The sequence below is a fragment of the Hypomesus transpacificus genome, chromosome 2 (genome assembly GCF_021917145.1).
Source record: "Hypomesus transpacificus isolate Combined female chromosome 2, fHypTra1, whole genome shotgun sequence".
NCBI lineage: Eukaryota > Metazoa > Chordata > Actinopteri > Osmeriformes > Osmeridae > Hypomesus > Hypomesus transpacificus.
The window spans coordinates 13,399,968-13,419,908 of NC_061061.1; the positions used below are offsets into that span (position 1 = coordinate 13,399,968).

General features: G+C 43.0%; 1 protein-coding gene across 2 annotated transcripts; it reads right to left on the minus strand.

The window, feature by feature from the left end:
* Positions 1 to 250: 250 nt before the first annotated feature.
* cep192 (centrosomal protein 192) lies at positions 251 to 19,874 on the minus strand. Of its 2 annotated transcripts, none has more exons than XM_047035648.1 (47): positions 19,703 to 19,874; positions 18,309 to 18,516; positions 17,993 to 18,094; positions 17,502 to 17,641; positions 17,272 to 17,315; positions 16,997 to 17,135; positions 16,792 to 16,883; positions 16,469 to 16,621; positions 16,109 to 16,259; positions 15,567 to 15,784; positions 14,993 to 15,365; positions 14,671 to 14,817; positions 14,502 to 14,566; positions 14,110 to 14,328; positions 13,867 to 14,008; positions 13,690 to 13,769; positions 12,783 to 13,599; positions 12,386 to 12,509; positions 11,957 to 12,077; positions 10,983 to 11,814; positions 10,715 to 10,863; positions 10,460 to 10,636; positions 10,254 to 10,307; positions 9,835 to 9,960; positions 9,473 to 9,613; positions 9,298 to 9,361; positions 9,076 to 9,215; positions 8,854 to 8,946; positions 8,603 to 8,718; positions 8,127 to 8,306; positions 7,932 to 8,022; positions 7,138 to 7,317; positions 6,565 to 6,825; positions 6,222 to 6,343; positions 6,021 to 6,130; positions 5,738 to 5,900; positions 5,319 to 5,527; positions 4,921 to 5,044; positions 4,596 to 4,701; positions 4,324 to 4,513; positions 3,993 to 4,069; positions 2,418 to 2,513; positions 2,127 to 2,246; positions 1,916 to 2,028; positions 1,270 to 1,396; positions 999 to 1,057; positions 251 to 766 (listed from the first exon to the last, which is right to left on the minus strand). In XM_047035648.1, exons 2-47 carry the CDS (start codon positions 18,470 to 18,472, stop codon positions 634 to 636), a joined length of 7,644 nt encoding a protein of 2,547 aa, XP_046891604.1. In that variant the 5' UTR covers positions 18,473 to 18,516; positions 19,703 to 19,874; the 3' UTR covers positions 251 to 633. The 2 variants fall into 2 exon arrangements, with proteins under 2 accessions (XP_046891604.1, XP_046891612.1); XM_047035656.1 differs by having other exon boundaries at positions 19,781 to 19,872.
* Between the last annotated feature and the right edge of the window lie 67 nt (positions 19,875 to 19,941).

Consider the following 19,941-nt stretch of genomic DNA (forward strand, 5'->3'; position numbering starts at 1 on the left):
TATTACACTTCAAGAACAGTTTGTATTTTATATTTAGGTATTGCATCCAGTATATATCTTTTTAGTATTTTTTTCTGAATTCAATAAGTAATTTGTGATCCGTAGTTTACAGTATTATTTAGTGTTTGTGTAGAAACTCAACCTCTGACACTCAAAGGCTGGGCCCTTCTTGGTGAGTCTTTTTGGTTCCTTTGAAGCACCTGTGGAAGTAATTCAAAATCTGCCACAATAATTTCTCATAGGATTGTTCATCATAATGATCTTTATTTCATCAACTTGCTATTTATAAAACGTACATAAATATATGCATTTCTAAGTGAGTTTTGCCATTGCTAATACAAAGGCTAAAAGGTTAGTCTTTATTAAACAGTAAAAAACATTAGGCACAACCCTTTTATAGAGAATCGACTGACCCTTGCAATCTCAATGGACCGAAAGTCAGACTCATGCTCAGCGCTCATGAAATTAAGTTGACCTCTCATCATTGAAGATGCCTTCATATTTCAAAGTAGGTGGAGGGGTGATCTGAATTCAAATGAAATGTCTTTTCTGGTGTGGTCTTGACTGGTCAGCGTAGCTCAGTGTGAGAACAGTCACAGGCAAGAAGCCAGTGACTCAGAGCAACTGGGAAGCTCAGGGCAAGGCATCACCAGTCAAGTGGATAGAGATGGTTCCACTTGTTTCTGATTGTATGAGCAGCAAGCTGAGATGTTTTCCTTTTGAGCTTGGTTTGAATTGAACTGGCAGGTTGATGTAGTGTTGAGATCTGCAAGGCAGAATAAATGGGAACAATTAAGAAAACATTCAGCATCTACATCCCACTGACACATTTGAACCTTGAACTAATCAAAAGCTTGTAAAACAGTATAATTTGTGAGGCGGGTTTGGTGGAGATAAAGATGCAAGGTAGATGTTTTGAATTAACGACTTTATATAAAATATAAAATGCATTATAGATTTTTCAAGAGGACATCATTTCGATGGCCAGACTAACTCACCGTAAGGAATATTTGGAATGCTTGATGTGGAATGGCTCCTTGGGTTTTACAAACCGCAACTGGAAGACAATTGGAGAGCTCAGCATAAACACATGAATTGTAAAGCACTTTGGGTGATATCCCACCACACTCGATGAAACAGTTGAATGGATTGTTAAGTGGCTGAGGAAAGACCAAATGCGTAAATGATAGCACATTGGCTGATTAAAAAGAGACACTTAATTTGGAGTGTGTACATGCTTATTATTACCATAAATATATTATAACTCACCTCATGCGTGTCGTAGGAGTTGTTGCGGAGGTTAACCTTTAGGGTGCTGGACTCACCCAGCCGGGTGGCTGGGAAGACGTACATGTCCTTAGGGCTGTAAACTCCTCTCTGTGGACTCTCTTCCTGGCTGTGAACACATTAAACAAATTAGATATAATCCCTAAACTGCAGGCCATATACCAGAACCACGGTGGCCAGGAGTTCTCCTGTTTGTACCTGTTGAGTAAAATGAGTATGTTGTGTCTGTTTACTTTCAGCAAAGATTGTTGGGCCTGAATGTGAGGTACTGTGGATACTACAACTTCTGGCATGGCCTATCTTCATAGTTAGTTCAGAGGTTAGAGTTCAGAGGATAGTTAGGGACCAGAACAGGTAGAGCTGTTTGATTTCCCTTACCAAAACAAAAAAGGTAGTGACCCACGTAGTAACCCTCCTAAGCCAAGACATTGCCAACCATTGTTGTACTGCCCCCTGTTGGCAACTAGTAACAATGACTAGTGGCAACTATAATGTTTCTATGGTAGAAGGTGGTATGGTATCCACGAAAACAGGGCAAGTTTAATGGCACCCTATTTATATTCCATTCATCATACTGAATGGAGTTCTTAGGATATTTAATGAAGTGTCAGAGTGGGTCCTTCCTTACCAAGTATTGACTGTAGAGGCACCTGCTTGCTTCCTGGTCTTACCGATGGCTTCAGTTCTTACCAAAGAGCAGTCGCCTTCCTGAGGCCCCGTCACTGGACCTGCTTTCGACCCCTTAGAATCACACAAACAAAAACATTCACAATCATTGAAGGTCACTTTTACAGGAGTTGTTTCTCCAAATTATTTTGGGACAAGTACTCCATGCTCACCGTGCCACAGAACTGAAAGCGGTTCCTGGTCTTATGCTGGGGGTCTGTCACGGAGTGGGACTCTAGGTCCCAGAACTGGGCATAGTCCCCCCGGTCTCTGGGCATGAAGGTGACAGGCACCTGGGGAAACAACTTTTATTATTCCACTGAACCATTGTTAAGACCAGCATTTTTCAGTAGCTCGTCCAACAACAAAAAAGTGGCATCATGACCAAAAAAATACCAGCAGTGGTTAGAAAACATTTAGAAAAATGCTATCCAAATAACGTAAAATGACAAATACAGACTCACCTGCATCTTCTCTCTGGGTCCAAGTATGCCAGACACCCTGGAGCATCTAAAGGCTGTGTAAGTTGCCCGATACACATCCCCACTGTTGTCCACCCCCTTAGAGCACAGAGGACCAGGAGCAAGAATGGGTGGGTGTTTGGGTTTTAGAGAGTGTAGCAGAGCCAACAGACAAACCACGTAACCTTACACCTTTCCCCTACCCCCGACAAGGAGAAAGGGGGTTTCCCCCTTTGTCCTTATCTCCAGAGCAGGACCTTCAAAGCTTCTGGCCCAGCATGGGGTCAGAAGGTAGACCAAAATGGCCTTACAGTATGCAGACAAAGGAGTTTAAGGAAAGACTAACTTTTCTGGATTTACAAACATATGCTCAAGGACTACATGGCTTATGGACACTATTTCAATGACAGTAGTTGATGTGTTATAATGTATGCTTCCCCTTTTATGCTGTGTTGATATAATTTGATGTTTTAATGTAACTTCCTTTCCTGTTATGATAAATCAGTTAATCTTGATATCAAAATGATTTTAATCTACAAACTAAACCATTTATTAATGTTGTATTGTTATATTTTGAAGTATTAGAAATACATGGACATTTGAAATAGCTGAACTCTGAAAAGTTATCAACTACTTCACACCCATACGTCAATCTCAGGATGGACGCCCAGGGGGGAGTAACTGACCAATCAAAGAGTTCACCTCCAAAAGGATACCCCCCCTTTAGCAAGGATTATAAAACCCTGACGCACAAGCAAACCTTGCTTTTTCGCAAGGATTCACCGGATATGTTCGCGACACATCTGACCTATCCTTCTCAATCAGCAACTCACTGGACCACCAGGAACTTTAACGAAAGATTCCTTTGCTCTAACCGTTTGACAACGACGAACGGAACTTTGATTCTTCTTCTTCAAACTGACAACAGTAACTACGATATTGCTACATTTCTTACTTGTGAACATTGGCATATTGTGATTTAATTTGTTACGTTTGATTTTTAGTTTGCAAATGATTCAACCTAACTTTCGTTAGGATTAGTTAACATAGACTCCCTCCATTGTTCTCCTGAAGCCTATATCTCTCTCTTCCCCTCCCCACGCGCTCTCAACCCACCATCTAGTATTCCGCTCTCATCATAGTTTAGGACCTACTGTATACTGTTTAACTCAACTCACTCTCAACTAGCCTATAACGTCTTTGGTATTTGTTCATCATAATTACATTCTTAAATAAATCATTGTTTACAATACTCGCGTTATCCCTCACGTTATCTGATCTGCTCTACTTTCATGGAATTCGCTACTTAAGATTAGACTGATTATTACGAGTGCTATTATTCAATAAGGTTTCCTCTGTCCCTTAAATAAATCAGAGGTGGTGCCCCCAAGAACTGTATACTTTATTATAAATTAAGTATTGCTAATCTTAACCGTGCAAACCACGCTACAAGAGGATAAGAAAAAAAGGGGTGAGAGGGTCAGATAAAGAGAGGTCAGAAAACAGAGCTGGTAGGTTGTCATAATGAACATAGGCAGCTACTGCCACACATTAAATTAACCTGAGATAAGATCTTACCTTAACATACGGAGGGGCAAAGGATGAAATGTACCACCTGACCTCTTCTTCCCCATTTTCCACTTCCAGAAAGGACTCTGAGGACGAGAGAGAATTATTTGAAATAATTTGTCACTTTATTTAGGCAGGGAAGCCTAATTAAGGGTACTGACCTGCCACCTCATTGACCACCAACTCGCCACCCCCCCCCCCACACACACACACTTACAATAGCAGATCGGGTCTGAAGGGGACTGACGGGTTAAGCCCTACCAGGGATGTAGGCCCAGACAATGTGTGTCAGAAGATGCTCAAGGCCAGTGCTGCTGCCCAGCTGTGATCTTGATCTTACCTGAGGTTTCCCCGGAAGCTGTGGTGGGGAAGATGACTGTGCGGTTGTTGATCTCCAACAGATTAGTCTGGGGTCTGACCGGGTCGGCCAGGGGGGTGGCAGCCTGGGGGGGCAAGGCTGAGAGACTTCTATCCACTGGGGCGATGGACACATCCAAAGCCAGATCCTGACGGATCTGGACTTTAATTAACTAGGAGGCAGAAAACGGACTTGTTAGTATCATAGCAATACATACTTGTTGTGCTCTTGAGCCAAACAGATCTGCATCATACCTTCTGTTGGTTGTCACACTGGACGTAGACTTGCCCACTCCATGGCAGCAAGGCAGACTTGGTTGATAGTGAGGGGTTGGGACTGATCATAATTTGCAGGTGGCACCTGGAGAAATAAAGCAATAAAGTAGTTTGACATACTTATCCTGACCCATTTTACAAGTTTTAAGAAGGTTATTTTATCATCTTAAATTATTTTTGAAGCTTTTTTTGGTCTTCCACCAATACCATAATAAATCAATATTGCTTTAAACATAATTTGAAGAAATGTATGATTGTATACAATATTTATATGAAAACGGTTTCTGTTATGTCGCCTTCCTACTTTGGGTCAATGACTCCATGCTGAGGTGTGACGGTCAGGCAGTGGGCTGGCCACGACAGCTCAAAGCTTAGCTCTCTGGATGAGTGGTTCTGGATCTGAATGTGCCCCGTGTTGGTTTGTCCATCTATACAGACACAAAACACACATTATAAGAGGACCTGGTATACCAAATACAAAGCATAGCATTTACATGTTGGCTACATCTTCTCCCTTGAAAGATTGTGAATCATAACGGGACTGTGGCACAGTAAGAAATCACATTATGCCTGATAAAAAAATAGCAACAACATCACAAATGTTATTTTCTGAAGGTACTAGATAGATGCCCGTGGTCCCTCTAGCCATGGAGATGTTCTCTTTATCTGGGGTGGGCTGTTTTAAGCGTGAAATGGACTCACTAAGGATAGCAGTGGTGAGGATCAGCTGCTCAGGCTGGATGCTCCAGGACTCCTGCGGCTCCAAAGATTCTTTGACACTGGGTGAAAGGATTCTTTCACATTTCTCTTTCAGGAAGGGCTCCATAACCTTTCGAGCCTGCCCTTGAGGGCCCTTCACTGGCAGCACATCTAGAGACACATTGCTGATATGACGGTCCACTGAAAAAACACTGGAATAGAAATAAATTAAAGAATATTAGATGTCCCCTAACAACAATATGAACAAAATGTAATCGCCAGCAAAAGCTGAATGGATGGTAGGCACTTTCTATTTCATGGCATTTTCATAATATACACTTATAGATGTGCACATGTACATGTGTTCAGTATTTATCAGTGTATTTTGTCAGGATGGTTGTAGTCTTAAATGGGCCAAGTACCTGCCAGACTCGGTGCTCTGCTGCATGAAGGGCTGTTGCAGCTCATTGACGTCACTCTCCCCCGAGTCCGAGGTCTCCACACTACCCAGGAGCAACAGCACCACTTTGCTCATGTTCCTGAAGAAGATCTGGGCCTCATTGGGTCTCTGAGGAAGGTCGTAGGCTAAAGAAAAAGGCATCAGTCAAAGCAGTGAAGTGATTTTAAGTACCTTTACACAAGAGTGAAATTATCCCATTTCCTGATCACCGTGAGGTTAACGACATTTTGTGAACTGCTCCTTACCCTCTATGACCATCTCCTCCCCCAGGAACCTTTCATCAAAGTTGAGGTCCTTCAGCAGGCTGTTCTCTGATAGCATATTGCTCGCAGCTTTCGGCTTACTGAGCAGCAACCTGCAAGAAACACACCAAAAAACAAAGCGTTTAGCTTCACAAAGTCTTGCTCTTAAATCTTTTACGCAGTGTGCTTGCTGCTGTGTCTTACTTCCTGAACTGATGTCTGGACACCTCGTCTCCACAGAACAGACAGATGGTGGCCAGAAGAGCATTGTCAGATTGACACTGGGCCTGCTCCCGTGGAGTAGACTTCATCAGCACTGTGATCACCTAAAGACACACACACACACACACACACACACAGAAACACACTTGATCTGTCCCTGCACTGCAACTGGAATCGTAGATACAAAAGTCACCGACAGGCAGGCAAGTGCTGTACGTGCAGGGCTGCAGTAATCTCTCAAAAACCCAGTTCAACACCCCTTGGAATACAAAATGTTTGTATTTGTTTGTGTTTTGTTTGTATTAGGGATGGCCATGATTCCTACCTCCTGGGTCCTCTCCTTGAGGATGAACTGTGAAGGCGAGAGGCTGATAAGCGTGAGCTCTGCAGCAGTTCGTTTCTGCAGGTCAGAGTAGGCCACAGCTTTGATGAAGGCTGCCCTGGATCCCGTATTCCTCACACACACGCACACCTTGCTGACATGGCCTGCAGCCACACCTGTTAACGTAGTCACATAGCCATCGGATGTCTTCCGCAAGTCCTCAAGGATGATGTTGCTGGTGCCACCGTACCCTGAAAGAGGAATCTGAGAATGGAGAATATTTTAAGTTCAAATGGAATTGATGAGATACTGCTACTTAACATACAAATCCAGTATTTCCTTTCCAGTGTTGATCTCAAAGCTTTTTTTCTGGTACAAAACTATTCTTAATTTCCCCATTTGTCTGAATGTACGTTGTAAGGCAAAAATAAGTAGGGGCTGCTGTTAGACGTGTAGATAACTCACTACCCATGACAATTCCTTTGTCAAGCCTGGCTTTTCTGGCTTTTATCACATCACAATATCTTCATCAATCAACAATGTTTCTGTCAATCAACGGATACAGCCTTCACTTACAGTAAACTTGACCCCAGGCTGAGAGGGTCGGACCCCAGACTGTTTGATCTCCAGCTTGGCCAGCATGCAGGCCACTCTAGTGGGGGCAAAGAGGAGGTGCACTGCCGTGTCCTCTCTGGGCCTGATGGAGAGCTCTCTGTGTCGAGTCAGACGCTCCTCAGACCCAAACATGCTCTGAAGCTGGAGGAGTGGACAGGGAGGAGCACAGAGAACAAAAGAAAGACTTAATTGGGTGTTTTTTTTTTATATATATAAAATAAAGGGCTAATATAAGACAAGAGCCTAATCCTAGACTTGAAAGGGTAATTGAAAGTTGATGATTCCATTACATTAAAAAATATTATTTATATTGACACAGGTTAAAGGCTCTGACAAATTCTTGTGAAATGGTTGAAGAAAATCCTCATATATCAACAACTGATGTTTAAAAGGTGAATGTAGTAGACAGTGAAATACTTTGTTTTGAGTTTATCTAATCTAATCAGCTAGAACAGTCTAAGAGTGTTATATATGTGGTTCATGAAAGTAGAAACAATGACATAAGCTAACCCCTTTAACTTCTGGGAATTTTTGTATACTATAAAAAGGACTGGGCAAGAAAAACTGAAGTGTTTAATTGGTAGAAAGTCCCCAAAATGCGGCTAACAATAAATTAAGTCTAGAGAAATTCTTGGAAAAAAAGACTGTTGCAAGAACATTATTTCTAACACACCACTTATAATTATGATGATTTTTCCATGTTCCTAAATAACTGAATCACTCAATTGAAATTCAAATCAAAAATAAATTCTAACCTGGAAGCAGTCCTGATCCTGTCCTCTGATCAGCAAACGCAGTTGGTGTGTTGTGTGCACAGAATTGTTTCGAAGGACCAGCTTCTGTTGTCTGGAACAAACAGGCATGTCAGAAATATGATTAGGACATTAAGACGCAAGTTAAGATCTCTGCAGTGTATTTAGATTAAATAATTAATTAAAATGATTCATTACACAGCTCTGCCCAAAGTGACCCCTCCCCAGGCCATGAACTGCTTGTTGGAGAGAATAGGTGGCACAACACTGGGCTCCATGGACGATGAGTTAGTCTTCACTTCATTCTCCTGAATAACCTCTCCTTTCAAAATCACCTCATATTGAGGGCCTGATGGCTGCACTAGGATCGTCAAAACACTGGGGAGAAATATGTGAAGCATTAATAACAAAGTTTTTTTCTTTTCTCAATAAAGCACTTTTAGAGAAGCATAAAAAGTAGTTAAAATGTTAGCAAACAATAGATAGGATACCAAGTACACTTCTGTTGAAAAGTTTGGGGTCACCTCTCTAAAGAAGAAAATAATACATTTGGCCATTAAAATAATATCAAATTGATCTGAAATAAAGTGTTACTGGAATTAGCAGATTGTTAATGGGGTCTGTGTTCCAATGGCATGCCAAGTTTAAATGGAAAATTAAGGGAAAATAATAACCTTTCCCTGTACTTCTTATAACCCTTTGCAGAGAATGAGATCACAATGCCTTGCCCTTCTCCTGTTCGTAAAGACAGCTCGTCAGGTTTGACTGAGAAGTCTTCATCATCGCTGCTCTAAAAAGGGAACCCATGGGGTTAGGAAGGGGGAGATTATATTAACAACACAGACACAGAATTATACAATACCTGTTATATGGTTTTTAATGATACAGAATCTCAAATTACGTCTAACTAAAATATAAACAATACCTTGAGCTTCAGCTGCACATCAATATTGCCGGCGTTCTTTAGTGGGAGAGTCTGCTGGCTCGATTTACCAAACAAAGCAGAGAGGTACACAGTCTGCAGAGGACAAACATACCAGAACAGTTACTAAGTTGTTGTTCTACCAAGTTGCTTCTATATTTTCTGTTATTTATTTATTTGTTTGTTGTTCTTTCAAATGCATTTGAAGCACTGTGCAGCTCCTACCTGTAGGTCTTTGGGAGTATGTACCCTGGCTGTCCCTGACCTCGCACAGAGAGGGATGCTTGTGATTAAATGACTTGCACCAGGACAATCCACCTCAATGTCCACACGAGCACTGTGTTCATCAGGTGGCCCCAGTACTCCTGAAATACAACACAATCCTAATGAAATTCTGGTGAATGAATGGTGTGGTGCAAATAAGTGTACCAAACGATGAAACAATACCTGTGCAAGAGGCATATTTTTGTGGCGCATGAAAGTGAACCCACACCATGAAGCACTCAGGATTCTGAAAAAAAGTTAGCAAATTACAGATTGTTTTAACCTTTTAATCAATCACAAACAGAAGCAGGCTAAACCAGGGTGTGGGTGATTCAAAGTTCATAAAACTGGGCCTTACCTCTCCATAGCTAGCGTGCATTACATGATTAATCAAATATGGAGCACTTGGAGTAGTAGTGTGATCTGCCAGAAGCATCTCCTCAGATTTCATGCCAACCGGACTCTTGGAGAGGGTGAAGCAGCGCCTGGCTGATGCATTCTGGGAAAATATGGCACACAAAAATAGAACAAGTAGGCCTGAGTAACTTCCAAACTAGCATTGGTTCCCTACATTTACCCATGACTTATCTTTGATGTCATACTGTAGCTATCCAAGTTACGGAATTAGCTGTACCGCCACATCCTCAATGTTGCAAGTCAGAATCTAACAGCAAAGTTACAGTGAAGTGTGTACTATTCTAATTACTACGGTATACTCACTGCAGTGATGACCAGGCGGAGGGGCAAGGTGGCGTGGGTTCTGTTGAAGAGTTTCAGAGGAAGAGCTTTAGCACTGCCACCTGCCAGATCTCCAAAGTCCAGACTACCAGATTTACCAACATCTATCTGTAAGTAGAGAGACATTAATTATTTATTCACTTTTTATAATAAATATGTTGTATTTGAAACAATGTATAGTACAAAGATAAGGTATCACATAAGAAAATGTAACACATAATGGGTAAGATCAAACTTTAAAGTAGCCTGAATTATGTTACACCACAGCTACAGTTTATGACTTGATTAACATGACATTTGGTCCTTATAAAACCCTTAGCCCTCCATATGTATACACCCACCCCCTGGGTTACACAAAGAAATGGCAAACAATTCCTTTAAAACCAGAACCACCCACTCACCTCCAGAGCTGGATTCTCAGCTATGGCCATGAGCACCACCTTTTTTGAAAATACCTGGAAGATTCCAGTAAAAAGATGTTCATTTGCCATTATTCTGCCATTTCTGTACTGCTACTGAACTGTTGCTTGGTTAATTGTTAAATACATTGATGTATTGATTTGAATTCGATCCAATCAAACATACAACAAACAAATCAAGTACTAACCTCAGCCCGTGAGGCAGGGTAAGCCTCAGAGGAGGCAGGCCAAGAAGCCACACTAAGAACAAGCTGATAGACCCCCGCCTGTGGAGGGATAAACAGAATCTTCTGCTCTTCAGTGCTCCTGGGCCCAATGATTGTCTTGTTCTTGACGATCAGCAACTGGTAAGGCAGGCTGTCGACCTGTGGTTAAGACGTGGTTACTTAATTCACTCCTTCAGGTCACTTATACCAAGTATTGTCAGAAAAATGAATCTTTACCATTTTGCCATCTATCGAGAAGCTGGTGAGGGAAATGGAGACTTGCTGCCATCGCTCTGAAGGGTTGAACAGGCTGAGGGAGGTTTGGGAGGCGATGCCCACACAGCAGGCCTGGGGGAAACGGAGCTCCTCTGGAACCACCACTTCATCTGGATGGTGCGAGAAAGGAAGGAGGTCGACAGACACATTAAGGGGTACAGAACAACGTCACCGTCGACACCAAGGTATTGTAGACATTCAAGTCAGACATCAAGACTTCAGGTCTCACCTCTGAGTTCAGGGAGGCCTCCAGGGTTCCAGGGGCCCGCTCGGAGATGACTGTAGGGCTTCCCTAGAAGCATGCCTGGGTCCTGCTGGCTGTGGTGGGAGTGATGGATTGGGTAGCCGACATGCAGACCTCCATGTACAGCGTCAATAGACCCTTGGACATGGTGTCTCATTGAGGCTTCAACACCTTGAGGTCCAGCCGAAGACACTTTGTACAGGCTACCGCCTAACTCAAAGTGGTACGAATCAGGTTGCAGGAATCGCTCTGACCCCAGATACTGCTGGGACAGCTGGGAGCTGAACAGACCACGTGAAGGACAGAAGCTGACCAGGGCTCCCTGAGGCTTGAAGCTGGGGATGGGAATGCGGTGCTGCTCCTCTGAGGGGTAGGTGGGGGACAGACCGAAACCTCCTCCAGGAAAGGCACTTGGCTGGGCCGGCATACCAGTCCACTGCTGGGAGGGTTGTCTCACCATGTTGAGCGGTTGCTGAATATTCAAGTTACTGGAGTAGCCAGAGTCAACCTTTCTGAGCTGGCACACGCTCGGGTCAGTGGGGTGCTTGTGTGGCCCATACGCCGACCCTGTGTCCTTGGTCCCAGTGTGAATGTTACACTCACTCTGACTACGCCCGCAGCCCAGTGAAAAGCAACATCGCAGGTCAGGGCTTTTAGAGTAATTACGATGTTGATCCGGGCTCTTGGAGTGGCGTGGAGACCCGTGGCTTTGGGGTAGCCCACAAGCGTTGGCAGGTACCATCTGGGCCTCCTGTTCCAATGGTGGAGTGGGACTGGCTCTGACGATAGTTGTGCTTAATGACATTGTCCCATTTTTCTGCAAAAGGCAGTGGTCATTGTTGCACTTAAATTAGACAACAGGAGACAAGGCCTTCCTTCAAAGCAGTTAAAAATTAATAAAAATAAAATGTATGGCCCACAGAAAACCCATCCAGTACTGAGTCTCAGGTGTGTTTTACCTTGTGCTTGTCCGGGGTGGGTAGACAGGTGCTGTCGTTGAGGGAGATGTAGGTGAGCCTGCTGATGCTAGAGCAGGTGGTCTGAGGGGATGTCTCACAGTGGAGTGTGTCAGCCACTTGACTAATGGAGGACAATGCAAGGGACAAAGAGAGAAGGAATCCCATTGTCAATGACAGCAGTAACACAGAGGCACAAGGCTATTGAGAAATTAAATATTACCCCCCCCCCCCCCCAAAAAAAATTAAAATCATATAACAAATGCCCAGATAGTATTAGGATTGATTTAAATTTAAAACCCGGCCTTACAACAAAGCAAAGAACAGTTTCCCATTGTTTAACATGCATAAATGACAACATAGATGCATAGTTAAACACTGATGAGGAGACAGTGGTCTGGTTTAAAGCCAAGAGTTAGGAGGAGTTAGTACCCATCAGCACTGGTTATGGATGTCTGGCTGGGGGATGAGTGTGTAAGAGGGGAGGTGGAGGGCCTAAAGGACTGGTTCTCCTCCATGCCTGCAGCCGCCGGGCCCACAAAACCATGAAACACATCTGCAAAAGACATACAACAATCCATTGTTGACAGGGTACAGATTCAATATTAATTTGTATGCAAGAAAAACATGCTTAAAAGTAGCTTATATATATATATATATATATATATATATTTTTTTTTTCCAGGATGTTTTAGACCCTGATATTCTATTCTAACCATGTGTGCTTTGAGCAAGCTAAGGATTTTTTTCCTATTAATGGGCAACTTCCTACAGCTGGGGCATTTGCAACCAACTGTAAGACCAGTTCAAAATTGACTGTTCTCCATACCATGCCTGTCATTGCAGCTTGCAGACATTAGTTCATTTTCACTTCCAGCTGACTTGGCTGTCGATGGCTGTTGTGAGTCAACAAAACTTGGACCAGGATTGGTTGATGCAGTCGGCATGCAGCTGGCAGGAAAAGAACATCTCCTGGAGTCCCTGTTGTTACATGGAGTGTCTACGGTGTTCTGACTGGAACGATTAGACGTAGCATCATGACATGCATTACCGTTTGCTCCGACAAAATCTTTAGCTTTACAACTGGTGGTGGACTGTCTGTCGCTTTGAGTAGAGATGCCATGTTTTGCATGCTGAATTGAAGCTTGGCAGTCCTGAAGGGAGAGGTGGAGGCTGTCTGCCCCCAGGCTCAGCAGGTCAAAGTTAGGAGGGGATCCCGATGTCTCGCTATCACTACTCCTGGACACGTCGGTCTTCTTCAAGTACTTTTCCATGTCAAAATTGTTGACTTCGCCAGCCAAGGTGGTCCTCTGAAGAACATCCACCAGGGAACTCTGGTCGAACTGGCCCCTCTGAACCTGGTTCTGTCTCTCCAAGGGAGAGAAGGGCACATCAGAACTAGAGCCAGTTATCAGCCTGCTGCTGCTGCTCAGGCCTTTGATGTGTCTTCGTTTGGACAGCTCCATGATCATGGCAGCCAGCTGGTTTGGATCGGTGCTAATGGAGGCGTCATTGATGGCGGAAGCGATAGAGCTGATACTCAGCATCTGGTGGCTCGTGTTGCCGGGTGAATTGCAGGTCTGGTTGGCTGACCCCAACCCCGCAACACCTGACCAATCAGGGTGGTGAGTCGACAAAGTTTGATCCTACAGAAAGAACAGGCAGAGAAATTATTAGATTGTGACATAAAAATTATTCTATGTATAACAAAGCAATGTTTGGACACAGGAACAAACCTTTTGAGAAGGTTCTGGATCAGCTGTCTCCTTTAGAGACATGTGGTCTGAGGGATTCTCTAAAGTCTTTTCCAAGTCCTCTGCAAGAATAAACATCACAATATTAGGGACTGGGGTAAATGTGATATTGGTTAAGGTGATATTATGTAGCAGTCTTGGTGTAGTGCCAATGTTTACCAGCAATCATGGTGTGGTCTGCATCAGTAAGCTGCACTGTTTCACTGTGAACAGAGACGTTTCTTGAGGCAAAGTCGGAAGGGCGGATCAGAGCAAACGGCTCTCTCTTTTCTGGGGAGGTAATCATGTAACCAAAGGAAGGCTGGAAAGAGAATAAGATAGCATGTAACTGAATTTGTCTTAAATAAAGAACTCCTACAGATCTATATAGATCCACCATCGACAACAACATTTCTTACTGACCCTTCTGACTCCATCTTCCTCATTGACCCCAAGGCAACCCAGAGCCTCCGACCGTTGCTGAAAGAACTCCCCCAGGGTCAGTCGCAGGTAACTTTGGTTTCCCGTCTCAAACTCTGAGGAAACCTGGGAGGCCCTCATCAGGATGTGTCCACTTGCCGGCAGCTTCCAGGAGCTGTCTGACACGCTTGGGCTGCAGTTAGCCACCTCTATCTGCTCCTCCTAGAGGAGAAATTGTAGCTAAAGATTGATTCTAATAGACATCAATAAAACTTTTGAGCTATTTTCAGGTAACTTACTGATACTGACCCCATGTATTAAAATAGTAGTAAAGTAGTGGCCAAGACAAGAGACAGAGAGAGGGAGAGAGGCGTGATGTCCAACTGCTGACCTACCTGCATGAACTGGTGCTCCTTCTCAAACTCCTCCTGGTCTTTGATGATCTTGTCAATGGCATTACCTGAAAACGTTTTCATTGGAATTTTATGGCAATGTGGTTGACAATTTTCATCGAATATTCTGTTTAAAAACATATTTCTTAAGATAGTAAACCTTTATTCTTACTTGCAGGAAGAAAGTCCTCGGTCTTAAATTGCTCAATGTTTTTTTCAGGCATGTTTGCATAACATTCTTTATCAAAGGAGGAGTAGTATGCCAGATCAGTTACCCAATTCCCCTCTTCATTCTGGTACACTACATTTTCATCGGCACCTGGTTAACACAAATTAAATCCAACTAACCATCCACAGATCTGGTCATCTATAGGCTTCTGCATTTTTCTATAGTACACCTATCCAATCTGTGGATTATTTAGATAGCTGTACTAGGTCTGTGAAAAGTGAACAATGTCTAAATCTGTGTTTCATCCCAATTGCAACTCTCTTACCTTGTTGGAGCTCCGTTGCCATGGTGTCAGGGCAGAGGTTCCAGACATCGTCTGAGTGCTCCTGATGGAAGCTTTGAGAGAAGTACTTGGGCTCCAAGGAAGTGGAAGGCACTTTCTCTTCCTCAATCTGGCTGTCCGAGGGCTCAGGTACAGAGTCCCCCAAAGGTCCCCCTCTCATCCCTAGGGGAGGCTTGGCACTGTCCGCTTCATCCACCCCCTCAACATCATCGTCACTTTCATCGTCCTGGTCACCACAGTCAGGGGGCAGTACCTGGGACCAGTCACAGGTGCCCTGGTGGTGGGCTGTGGCTGAGAAGTCCCAGAGTCTGGAGGTGGCTTCTACCGTTCCCACTGGACCCACACGGTCCCCAATCTAAAGCAAACGGAAAGTATGGCAAGTTACAATTATACAGGGATAAAAAACGTGGTCCTAGTTGTCGTTATCTATGGCTGTGTACTATAATTTCAACATTTATTTACAAAATGGTATGTCAGAATAGAGAAAATCATTAATTATCATCACAGTGATTCATCATACATGGTGGTAGAGGCTGTTATTGGAGTGCTGAGCTACCTCACTGTGTCTTGGTAAGCCATCGTTTTCCAGTCCTGGAAGGGAGTGCAGATCATCACTTTCCTCTCCAACTCCACCACTACCCACAATGCCAAGCCCTCGCAGGATGTCATAGGTTGTCTGAACGCCGGTGTGGGTAGGAAGGGAGGAGGCTGTCAGCCTTTCATTGTTCACACTCTCCTCACTCCCACTGCTTCCATCACCCCCTCCTCCATCACCTGTGATCCAACAATATGGACGTTATAACAATATATACAAATTGGACAGAGTTGTGAGTTATCATAATCTGTTTGAAAATGAAAAATGTATTATAAATATATGGATTTTAAACCACACAGTGCATTACAAATTATATTTTAGGGGTTTCATATCTTGAAAACAATGATTCAACACTTTCTATGATTAAAATATGACTTTCACAATTAATCTCCATTGGTTTTAGGAAAACAAGACAAATACTTATAGCAGAAACAATGTATTTGCAAGACCAATCGTCAGTCCATCCACAAGTGTGGTACTGTACCAAAGGCATGGTAATTTACCTGGAACAGACGAGTTGATGACCTGACCTTCCGCTGAGTGCCGGTGTTCGATTCCAGACGAACGGTGAGCATTCCAACCGGAGAGGCACTCATCATCAGAACTGCCTCCCTCAAGCCCCGGTCTGAAGTTTGGACGATTGCTCTCTCCAATCTATTTGCAGATACAAAACTCAGTCAAATAAAAAGTGGAGAACTTCAGTTTGAACAGTAATTTACATAACCTCAAAATACATGGTCTCAAAAGTAGTCAAATTAAAAATGTTTGATTTAAGCAACTTTTAGCTAATGCATAGGTACCCTCTATTATCCAAAGCTAAACTTTTGATGCACGAGACTGGTGAGCAGTCATGGGAAGCTCACCAGCTGTCTGAAGGTGCTGGGCAACAGATGGGACCTGGTGAAGCTCCGCCTCTTGGCTGCCTCCAGCTCGTCCTCAGTGTCCTCCTCATCACTGGCAGGACAGGAGTCCATCCCTGTGGCAGCCAGTCGCACATCCGGCATCTGGGAGTCCTCCTGTCATCACAAAATCAGACTGAATGTTCCTGTAAGAGGCAATGAACCGTTTGTGGGGGACCAACAACAGGCAAACTGGGTGCTGAAATGCATTTTCCATTTGACTTATAATTTAAGAAAATGGAAAACAAGGAGCTGGACCCTGGTTAGAGGGGCACACGTTGTCTTACAGCAGGAATCTCCTGACCCTCCACCTGACCTCGCTGCATGGCCGGAGGAACCAGCATGTCATCATTCATGTGGACCATATCAATCTCATCATCTGGGGATTGAAAAACAAAAAGACAGACTCCCTTAAAATTGGATATTGTGTTATAATTTCCCTCCACTTAGTTCAATTTAGAGGGAGACTAAAAGGAGGGATGGGGAACAAACCAGTGATATCCATGACCATGCTGTCCAAAGACATGAGCTTTTCATTGGCTAAGAAACTGGAGTCATTGCCACTGCAGCAGTCGTCACTTTCCGTACTGGCGGGATTCTCTTTCTCTACTGTTGCAAACAGGGTTAGGTCCTAGGGAGACACAGGGCAAGCAGAAGTTTGGACAATAGGTCACAAAAGGCTTTCACATTCATCAGCACAGGCATAGATGGTGTTCATAAAAGTATTCTCTAAAATGTTTTTTATTTTTGAAGGAGAAACATTTTACCTTTTCCTTCAAAGTATCCTTGTTTCCCATGTGTAAGAACTTATCTAAGAGAAATGAAGAACGAGAAAAACGATTACCTCTTTCGCAGGTCACCAAAACTACATTGGCTAGAGTAGAATGAGCAGTTTTGTGTATGTCAAACCAGGTCAAGACAAGACAGTGTGGCCCATCCCCTGTCCAGCCAAATATACATCAGCTCAGACAGTATTTGTATGTATGGTCGTTCTTACCAGTTCTGGGCTTTATGGATTGTCCTGAAGCCTGGGAGAGAGAACCCAGTGTGAAGACATTTGATCTGGATTCATCCAGCTCCACCTTCAATAGCATGTCTGAGAAACGGTGGGCTGCAATGAAGTCATCAGCATTTTCCCTGGTTGGAAAACAGTTGGAAACAGATCTAAATTCAAAATGGTTTCTTGTGCCACAATATCACAGCTGAAATGTTCATATTTAACATTTACTTTAGAAATATTTGGGGTTGTGAGGCAACCCAGGCTCAGTAGCCATTCAACCCTCAGCCAGCTAGAACCCAAACAAAGACTATGGACGAACAAGAGTGCCGTTTGCTCCATAGTTTATTTTATTATAACAAGAATTTTAATTTAGTCTGGAAATAATGTAAGCCCTTCCCATGTATCGTTTTCATGAAAAAGTGCATAAACTTACATGTAACCTGCTTAAGTGATGGGATCAAATGATAAAATAATTGGCTAATACTCACGTGTTATCCATGAAACTAAGGGCAAATTTGCCTTTATCTTCATAAGAGGACTCCTGCAAAAGCTGGCCATTCCCCAAATAAGATGCCTCAATGGTATCTACCCTGTGAAGGTAGTCACAAGGTGTTTCAGACAACAAAGCCCCAAAAAGTATCGATGTACTCTCTTACAAGAGGCGAGTTGTACACGGTGTGTACTTGTTGTTGTGTACTTAACAGCTGTGTTGTAATGTGAACAAATTTTAATTTTAGTAGATCATTATTTGAGGAGTACAGAAAAAAACCTGTGGTAAATAATCTGGGCTGAGTGTGACCACACCTGTTGTGTATGTCCACTCCAGGTCTAACTTTAGCCAATGTCGATGCAGCCACTGGCAGCCCAGGAGTTGAACCCAATGTGACATTAGCACAGCTGCTGCCCTGGGACTGTGACAGGAAACTTGGGATCGGCTCATCTTCCAGGTTGCAGAGTCTCTCCATCATAGAAAGTGGGTCTGGTGGCGCAATTGTTGTTGCACACCGTTAAACTGTGGAAATAAAAAGTAATGTTGTACACACGGAAGTGAAAACTAAGTTAACACAAATGCAGGTACATGTTTGCAAGGATTTAATTTTGCCTTCTGGTTGCGGTGTTCATAATCATCTGGATTTTTACAAAAGCATGGCCCCAGAACCCATATGGGGTGTAAGCATTGTATAATTGTCCCAACAAAAAAAAGGATATATCGTCATTATTTTTCTAATGCAACGCAATTTAAAAAGCACACAGGTATTAGGCAGGTGGTCGTATTGTTATGGCTAATCGGTGTACATGCGAGACTGTTGCAGTCTTGCAATACTGCGCCCTCTGTAGGATTGTATTAGCATTAACGCCAACAGTGCTTATCTTTGAATGAGAAATCATTCATGATTGGACAATAAACCCATTGACGTTGAAAGCCCGCTCACTTAACTCAAGTCTGATGTAGCAATATTTTAAACAGTTTATTTATTTAATGTACTTTATTGTTTGCAGATAGTGCACCTTTTAATGAAACCCTCTAGAATTGTAAATGATCTCAGTAAGTACTTTGTCCATCACTTGACTTGTATTGCCTACTCTCTCTAGAGGCCTTCACCAACTTCCCACACTACTTTAACTCTGGTCCGTAAAACAATTCTTCATTATGCTGTTTCCGAATATCAAATGAATCTTCACCGCTCCATGGAAAGCCATACGCTCATATAATTTCAATACGACCTGGGAGGAGAATGGAAGCTAGTTTGCTTTTTCCGTTAGAGGAAAATACAAACACAATCAGCTGTTTTCTTAGTCATGGAACAACCTGTTCAGCTGCTTCCAAAGTTAGTGGAAGTACTGTAGGTAGCTTCTAGAAATGCTCAAAAACAAGCGCGAAACGAAATATCCAAGGTTTGCTTGGAGCTAATCATAAAATTGAATCGTGATGACGAAACAGTTAGCAAGTCAATGGCTACTAGTTTCGCGAACTGGCTGCACTCATAACGTTAGGCCAGGAAGCTATTCAATACGGCTATGGTTAACAAGTCGTTACATTGCATACCTTGTTTGTCAAATTAGTGTCCAGCTCTTTTCAAAATGACAAAATGAAGACTATTGCATTCGACGTTAATATCAAATCAAAGATTCCCCAAACTTTCAAGTATCATCACATTCAATCCAGAAACAACACTGTGGCGACACAATTCACTCACCTTACGCCTTTAAGTAATTGCTTTCCATCAAAACGCGTAGCTTTACAAAATTAAACTTAAAAATATATAATAGCATACCTTCCACTGTCAACAATCAAACGAAGACACTATTTTTGAACGTAACAACATGAGAAACTCAGTCTTCTTCTTCATCTTGTTCTGTTGAGTTTGTTTGCAGTTTTCATTCTCATAGTTTTATTACCGCCATCCTCTGGCCAGTTATTTTACCTACATTTCCT

Bases quoted from the DNA above. Each gene is read 5' to 3' on its own strand.
- cep192 (XM_047035648.1), bottom strand. From the start codon at position 18,472: ATGATGGAGAGACTCTGCAACCTGGAAGATGAGCCGATCCCAAGTTTC. The intron at 8,719-8,853 runs GTATTGTTTATA...TTCCCTTTTTAG, and splicing joins ATGTGCAGCTGAAGCTCAAG to AGCAGCGATGATGAAGACTT. The intron at 5,528-5,737 runs GTACTTGGCCCA...TTTCTATTCCAG, and splicing joins CAGAGCACCGAGTCTGGCAG to TGTTTTTTCAGTGGACCGTC.